Source organism: Crocodylus siamensis, chromosome 11 (genome assembly GCF_052110815.1).
Source record: "Crocodylus siamensis isolate JL-2025a chromosome 11, ASM5211081v1, whole genome shotgun sequence".
Classification (NCBI taxonomy): domain Eukaryota; kingdom Metazoa; phylum Chordata; order Crocodylia; family Crocodylidae; genus Crocodylus; species Crocodylus siamensis.
This window is the reverse complement of record NC_143405.1, coordinates 30,957,782-30,965,801: the sequence shown is the minus strand read 5'-3', so window position 1 is coordinate 30,965,801 and position 8,020 is coordinate 30,957,782. Positions and strand designations below refer to the sequence as shown.

At 49.5% G+C, this 8,020-nt stretch overlaps 1 protein-coding gene across 7 annotated transcripts in view; it reads left to right on the top strand.

Moving 5' to 3' along the window:
* The first annotated feature begins 50 nt into the window (after positions 1 to 50).
* The window catches only part of CENPP (centromere protein P), a 319,520-nt gene continuing 311,550 nt past the window's right edge, over positions 51 to 8,020 (top strand). Inside the window, exons 1-3 of one of the 7 annotated variants that reach the window (XM_090022881.1) lie at positions 51 to 264; positions 2,281 to 2,334; positions 5,789 to 5,940. In XM_090022881.1, coding sequence (XP_089879007.1) covers positions 5,804 to 5,940 — 137 coding nt within the window. In that variant the 5' untranslated portion in view covers positions 51 to 264; positions 2,281 to 2,334; positions 5,789 to 5,803. The other 6 variants (XM_090022876.1, XM_090022882.1, XM_090022877.1 and 3 more) reach the window with 6 other exon arrangements.

Genomic DNA, 8,020 nt, shown 5'->3' with positions numbered 1-8,020 from the left:
CGGCTTGGACTGAACCAACAGGGCGGGGGGGAGGGAGAGAGGTGCGCCCTGGGGCCCGAGCCTGGGGGCAGGAGGAGAGAAAAGCTCCCTTCCCTTCCCTTCCCTTCCCGCCAGCCGGCGCTCGCCCTGCAGCGTCTGTGTGGCTGGGACCGATGTAGGCGTGTGCGGCCGAGGAGTAGAGCGTCCCCCAGCTGCCGCCGCGCGGTGGTGAGGGCCGGGCGCGAGCGCGGGCTCCGGCGGTTCGAAGGAGCTAGGCCGGGCCGGGTAGGCGCCGCTGCTCGTGAGGCGCGTGGCGTGTGGCGGCTTCTCCCTGAGAAAAGCGCCCGCGGCAGCCAAAGTGTCGGCGGAGGACGCCTCGCGGGGAGGGCCAGGGAGGCTCCTTGCCTAGCGGGAGGCGGCGTATCCCCGGCCCCGCTTTGCGCCCTCACGGACTCGAGCTGGGTGCAGAGCGAGCAGCAGTCTCTGGGGGCCGCAGCTCGCGGCGGGGCGGATGCGCTTTGCGGTCGTATCTTGCAGCCGAGACCCTCCCCTCCATAGGCTTTCTGACCACCCTAGCTAGCAGCACTCCCGCTGTGCTTCCCTGCTGCTGGCGGGTTAGCACGGGAGACTTGGAGATCAATTCTCTTTCCATGTCCTATGAAGCCTTGTGGAAAATTGCACAATCCAAGATTTATTTTGCATGTGTTGCATTACTTGAGTTACCATCGCGTGGAAGCAGTTACACAGAAGGAAGCTTCCCTTCCAAGGGGTTCTGTAGGTCTTTGTCAGAATGCAGCCTGAGGGTCTCATGCCCGCCCCCCTGCAAGGGGTTCACTCCCTGGGCTCCCAATCCATACCCTATTTCTTACATTGCTGTCCAGTTTCTGTCACTGGAGTCTCTGGGCTCCCCCTCCCTCTTCCTGTTTCCCCTACCTACCACTGCCCTTGTGGGGAGTAATGGGTGAACTGGGGAATCCTAGTTAGTGTGGTGCAGCAGGAGTGGGGTGGAGATCAGAAATTAGATCTGGCCTGCAATGGAGTCCCTCACAGCTGGTGGGGGAGTTAGGGGCATAAGGGAAATTGTGTCCCAATAACTCTGTGTCCTTTGTCATGTTCATGCGGTTTTGTCCACTGTAGGGGAGCTGTCAGTGTTGCCAGCAGCTTTGGTTTAATGCAGCCCAACTACTGCAGCTGTTGCCTTTCTCATTGCTGATAGCCTTGCGGATGGGGGGTGTGTGGAAGGGGACAACTGTAGTAGGAGGGTATTAGAGGTATCTCTTGAGAGTTGGGACTGGTGGTAAGATTGCCTAAGGGAGTAGAACTACTGCGATGTGACCCTTACATTGCCTGTCAGTGGTACACTGGGAGGTATTGTTGGCTTGTGGCAGCAGCCAGGTTCCAAGTGGTGGGTTCACTCCTATTAAAAGGTTGATGACTGGCCGTGTGGGGGTGAATAACGAAAAGTCTTTCCCTGGGGCTCTCCTGCCACGCCTTGAAGTGATGGAAGAATAAGAAGTTAATTTCCCAACTGTTGCCCCAGGATTCCTTTTACCAGAGACCCCCAAAGATTGACATGGCCCCTCATCCGATTTGGTGTGAAATGAATTTTAGGGGTTACTAAACCCCTAGGCTTATTACAAGATAATTATCCTTGCAGTACCACCTGGCAAGTCACTGGGTCACTGCTGTAACATCTTCGGTGGTACCAGCCTCAGATCCTCTGCTGGGTGTGTGAGATGTTAGTTTCTGGATTCCTTGTTACTAAAAACAAGAATTCCAAGGTTGTTCTTGTTTCCCCAGGGTGGCAACACAAACATGCACTGTCTCTTTGTTTGTCCACTACTTTTGTAACTTTCTCATCTCAAACTGTCCAATACTCAAGTTTCTTACCTCCTCTTTTTAAGTAAGGTACTCCAAACCTATTCCGTTTTTGGTTTTCTTTCCTTTTGGGGAAACTACTGTACCTGGTTAGCCCACTGTACTAAATCGCAGCACTCATTTTTCCCAGTAAAGGCACTCTGTACAATTTAATTGCTTAGATCTAGGAAGGCCTAAAGTTATGCTAAGAGCCTGAGCATAATTCAGTTTGCCCATTACACCAATGAGAGAGAGAGAGTGTAGTAAATCACCCCAGAAGCAGGATAAAAGTAAATTGGTTTATTAGTGAATTCCCCATGAGCTGAGAGTAAACCTGGCTGTTCTCACAGTGCACCGTTTTCCTTTGCCCTCCACTGCCATGCAACTCACTCCCCTGAGCCTGTCAGCTTGCCTCCAGTCTCACTCTCTTTCCTTCCTTTGCAGGTATCAGTGGATTTTTCCTCCGTGGGACCTTCTCTCTGCCTGAGGATCAATCTGGTAAGCATCTTCTCTCTCTCAACTTTTTCCTCTGCTGGTTGCTGTGGTTACCTTCACCCTGTCAGTTGATCTTATCAGTGATCTGTTCTAGTGCTGGGTTTGCTGCTCCAGGCTTTCCCCACTGACTCTCCTCATGCCATGCCCCGGGAGGGCAAAGAAAAGCTGTCTGCTGTGGACTTTAATAGCCGCTGGCTCTTAATCAGGCAGCATTCATCCTGGTGTGATCCCTCTCCCCAACTGGGTCTACTAAGTAATTATCCTTGCCCTGTCCCTGACCTGACTCTCTCCTGCACTCACAACTTTGTAGCACCAAAGGAACTGCACTGTTGCTTGGTCTGTTACAATGACCACTGATCAAAATGCTGGAGCTTTAATATTGGTGAGCTGTGTAATTTAATTTTTAGAAAAAGGGAGAGAGAAACTTCAAAATTCTAGTGCCACTTTTCTTCTTTTGATATTGGTAATTATAGCTTTATAGTGGTTATGGTTGGAAGGGACCTAAACAGATCATTAGGTCTGACCCCCTCCTCTGGGCACGAATGAGTGAGGGGTCATAAAACCCCAGCCAAATATCTGTCCAGCCTCCTTTTGAAGACCCCCAATGTAGGAGAGAGCACCACCTCCCTTGGCAGTCCATTCCAGAGCCTGTCAGTCCTAACTGTAAAGTAATGTCTCCTGATGTCCAGCCTGAACCTTCTCTCTAACAATTTGTGGCTGTTATTCCTAGTAACCCCCTGTGGTGTGCAGGGGAACAGAGCCTCACCCAACTCCCACCGGTTCCGCCCTGGTGAGTTTGTAAATGGCCACCAGATCCCCTCTTAGCCTTCTCTTTTGGAGGCTGAATAGATTCAGGCCCTTCAGCCTCTCTTCGTAGGGCCTTGACCATGTGAGTGGCCCTCTGAACCCTCTCAATGCTAGCCACATCCCTCTTGAGGTGCGGCACCCAGAACTAGGCGCAGTACTCCAACTGTGGCCTGACCAACGCCACACAGAGGGGAAGGATCGCCTCCCTAGGCCTGCTTGTGATGCATCTGTAGACCTTACTAACTGCTTCCTTGTACTGGTGGCTCATGTTCATCCTGGAGTCAACAATGTCTCCAAGATGCCTTTCTGCCACTGTTTTGACAATAATGGTGTTCCCTAGCCTATAGGTGTATTGCTGGTTCTTTCTTCCTAGATGAAGTACCTTGCACTTTTCTGCGTTGAATTCCATCCTGTTCTCATCTGCCCACCTCTGTAACCTGTCTAGATCTAGCTGGATTCTGTCCCTCCCCTCCAGCGTGCCCACATCACCCCACATCTTGGTGTTGTCAATTTGGACAGTGTGCTTTTCACACCCACATCCGGATTGATGATAAAGATGTTGAACAGTACAGGCCCCAGGAGAGAGCCCTGGGGGACTCCACTGCCCCCATCCCTCCAGGTCAAAAATAACCTGTCCACCACCACTCCCTGGGTGTGACCATCCAGCCAATTTTCCACCCGTCTGACTGTGTAGGCATCAATGCTGCAGTTCCTTAGTTTTTTTGAGAAAATTTGGTGGGCAACAGTGTCGAAGTCCTTCTTAAAGTCCAGGAAGACAGCGTCTACCTTGACGCCCTTGTCCAGGGACTTGTGACCTGATCGTATAAGGAAACAAGGTTAGGTAGGATCTGCCCTCAATGAACCTATGTTGGTTGCCCCTGAGCATTACCACCCGTGCTGGGCCCTTGCAGATGAGCTCCTTGATAATTTTCTCAAAGTTCTTCCCAAGCACCGAGGTAAGACTAACTGGCCTATAGTTACCCGGGTCCTCCTTTCTCCGCTTCTTGTAAATGGGGATCACATTGGCCCTTTTCCAGTGCTCTGGTACCTGGCCAGAGCCCCGTGAGTGCTCATAAAGCTGTGTCAGGGGCCCTGCTATGACCCCTGCCGATTCCTTCAACACCCTCGGGTGAAGAGCATCTTGACCTACTGATTTAAACGCATCCAGCCCCTCCAACAATTCTCTAACTAGGTCATCCCTGATCCTAGGCATGGCAGTGCCTCCCCTGGGTCCTGGTCCTGGTCCGTACTTGGGAATATGGAGGCAAAGAATTCATTAAAGAGGTCAGCTTTTTCATTAGCTTCAATCACCAGATTGCCAGGCTTGTCCTGTGGAGGCCCTACATTCCCTGTTGCCTCCTTCTTACTCCCGATGTATTTGAAAAAGGACTTTTTGTTATCCCCAATTCTGGTTGCTAGCCCTAGCTCCATCTCGGCCTTGGCCTTCCTAACAGCCTCCCTGCAGTCATGAGCAACAGAGGTGTAATCCTCGTTGGTGATAGCCCCTTGCTTCCACTTTGTACACCTCCTTTTTTGCCCTCAGGCATTCCTGAATGCTTTTGTTGAGCCATGGGGGCTTTTTAGCACTCCTGCCCCCCTTGGTGCACATTGGGACTGACTCCCTTTGAGCTTGGAGGATTGACTCTTTGAGGAACAACCACCCATCTTCGACTCCCATCTCATGGAAGCTCTGAGACCCCAACGCCTCTCCTACTTAATCTTCTTAGCTCATTGAAGTGGGCCCTCCTGAAGTCAAGGACTTTTTGCCTTTCTGCGTGCTTTCATCACCCTGCACTAGATAGTGAATTTCAGCAGGTGATGATCACTGTGGTTGAGTACCCTCAGACCCCTCCGTCGCCTATGGCAAGGACCAAGTGCAGCAAGGCATTTCCCCTTGTGGGACTGTGCACCTTCTTGGTTAGGTGGAAGTCCTGTATCTCAGCTAGGAACCTATGTGAGCAGTTGGACTTGGCTGAGTGAGCTGGCTGACTGCTCCTTCCAGCAGATGTCTGGGTAGTTTAGGTTGCCCACGGCAACCACATCCCTTGACTTTACAGCCTCCATGAGCTGACTTGAGAATTCCAGGTCCAGCTTGTTCCCCTGGTGAGGCGGTCTGTAGTAGATGCCTACTGTCAAGTCCCTTTCCCCATGAGCCCCTTGGATTCTATCCCAGAGCGCCTCAGTTAGCCCCTCTTCTGAACCCATCCTGATCATTGAGGACATGTATTGCTCTGATGTAGAGTGCTACAACCTTTTTTTCCCTGCTCTGTCCCTGCTATACAGCCTGTATCACTCGATGTCCACTGCCCATTCATGGGTAGAATCCCTCCCACCAGGTTTTCGTGAGCCCTGCTAGGTCTGGGGTTTTGCTAGCTAGGAAAAGGGTGAGTTTCCTCCTACTTATTCCCCATGCTTTGAGCACTTGTGTAGAGGCATTTGAGGCCTCCTGTAGGTGCAAAATTTCTTGCGTGCCCCTGTGCAGGTTAGGTGTAGGGACCTCACCCACTCTTGAACTTACAACCTTTTATCTAGGTTGTCAGCAGAGAGAAAGCCCTAAGTCACAGAGCCAGCACACCTATTATGATAAAAAATAAGCTTTTAAAAATACTAACTGTGTTACAAATTGTTTTTATTTCATTTTATCTAGTAGGATTACATCTGAGAAATGGAGAGCAACATTTATCAAGTTTATGAAGATGAAATTCAATCTTTGGAAGAAGAAATTGAAACATTAGCTCGGGAGTATGAAAACAATCAACTGGAATCTACCCTTTATTCTGATGAGAAGATACTAATGCCAGTGTATGTTTTCGTGTTTAATTATATTTTCTAGGTTTAATTTTATTTTTCTTTTATTAATGTTTCTTCAGCAGTGTTCTTTAGTTCACTTGTCTTTTTATGGTTGCCATAAAGCAGGTCTTTGGAGCTGGGTCTGTCTTTTTCTTCTATGACTGAACATTACTTAGCACAATGGGATCCCAGTGCGTAAATAGGACTCATAGGTATTGAGGGAGAACAATTTAATAGTAGATGAAGGAGCACAAATACTGAGAAGTGCACTTGATATTTTAGTGGTAGTCAAAGTGTATCATTAAGCATTTTTGTAATTATGTGATTAAGACAGACAAGCCTACATTGTTTTTATTTTAAGCAGCTAAAACAGGACTTAAGCCTCTTGTTTAAGTAGAGTCCAGAGCAAGGGGGAATTTATTTGGAAACTCTGTCTCACATTCCTTTACTGTAAGTTTGCTGAGAGGAAAGAGGTTTGCAGAGAAAAGGGAACCCTTCAGGACTGAGGAACAGTGAACAGCCCAGCTACAGAGGAGTTTACTAGTGAAGGTCTGCTTGGAAAGATGGGCAAGAAGTGAGAGGCAGCAGATTGGAAGACCCAGAGAGATAGCTGGAGGACATTGCAATCCCAGAGCCACTCCCAGCTTTTCCTCTGCTTGCATCTGTGAGGTGTCTGTCTAGTCAGGACCACGCACTATTGAGGCTTTCACCCAGGTCCTGGTTTGATGCTGTACAGACTGAGGTTTTCAGGTTCCTTTCAGTGTCAGCCAAGTGGGGGAGTGCCTGTGATGTGAGTGGTGCCTTGTGGTGGTCTCCCTCAGGGAGAAGGCAAGAGAGCTAGAGGAGGAGATAACAAGGCTCTGAAGCATCCTCCACCTTGAGGACTTACTCCCAGGAGGCTTGCTACTTGCCTGGAGCCTAGAACAGAGATATATCACAGAAGGATTACTGAGACTTGTTCGACCCTCTTGACTACTACCTCATGCTATTTATCCATGTGGGCACTAATGATGCTGTCTGGGGTGACCCTGAGCAGATTAAGAGTGATGACAGGGCTCTTGGTGCAAGGATGAAGGGGATGGGGGCACAGGTGGTGTTCTCGATCCTTGTAGTTAAGGGCAATGGCCTGGATAGAAGTGGGTGCATTGTGCAAATAAATGCATGGTTGCACAGGTGGTGTTGCCAGCAGGGATTTGATTTTTTTGACCATGGAATGTTCCAAGAAGTATTGCTAGGAAGAGATGGGATCCACTTGATGAAGAGAAGGAAGAACATTCTTGCTAACCTAGTGAAGAGGGCTTTAACCTAGGTTTGCCAGGAGATGGAGACCAAAGCCCTGCAGTAAGTGTGGAAGCAGGAGACCTGGAGGAAGCACAAGGAAGAGGAGGGAGAGAGGAAGACCTTCTCATTCTTCCTGATAAAGGGCAATTGGCTAGTTGCCTCTGGTGTCTGTACATGAACTCACAGAGTCTGGGAAAAGAGCAGTAAGAATGAAGTCCTTGCACAGTCAGGGAACTATAACATGATTGGAATAACAGAGACTTGGTGGGATAGCTCGCATGACTGGAGCACTGTAATGGATGAGTACGCACTGTTCAGTCAGGAAGGAGAGAATAGGAGAAGGAGTTGCACTGTATGTAAAATAGCTTTATGATTGCTCAGAGCTCCAGTATGAAACTGGAAATAGGCCTGTTGAAAGTCTCTGAGTTAAGGATCAGAGGGGAGAGCAACAAGGATGATATTGTGATGGGGGTCTGCTATAGACCACCAGACCAGGAGGATGAAGTGGATGAGGCTTTCTTCAAACAGCTAGCAGAAGTTTCCTGATCACAGGCTGTGGTTCTCGTAGGGGACTTCAGTCATCCTGACATCTGCTGGGAGGGCAATACAGCAGTGCACAGGCAATCCAGGAAGTTTTTGGAGAGTGTTGGGGATAACTTCCTGGTACAAGTGCTGGAGAGGCCAACTAGGGGTCATGCTCTTTTTTACCTGATGCTCACGAACAGAGAAAAACTGGTGGGTAATGCAGAAGTGGATAGCAACTTGGGCAGCAGCGACCACAAGGTGATTGAGTTCAGGATCCTGAGGAAAG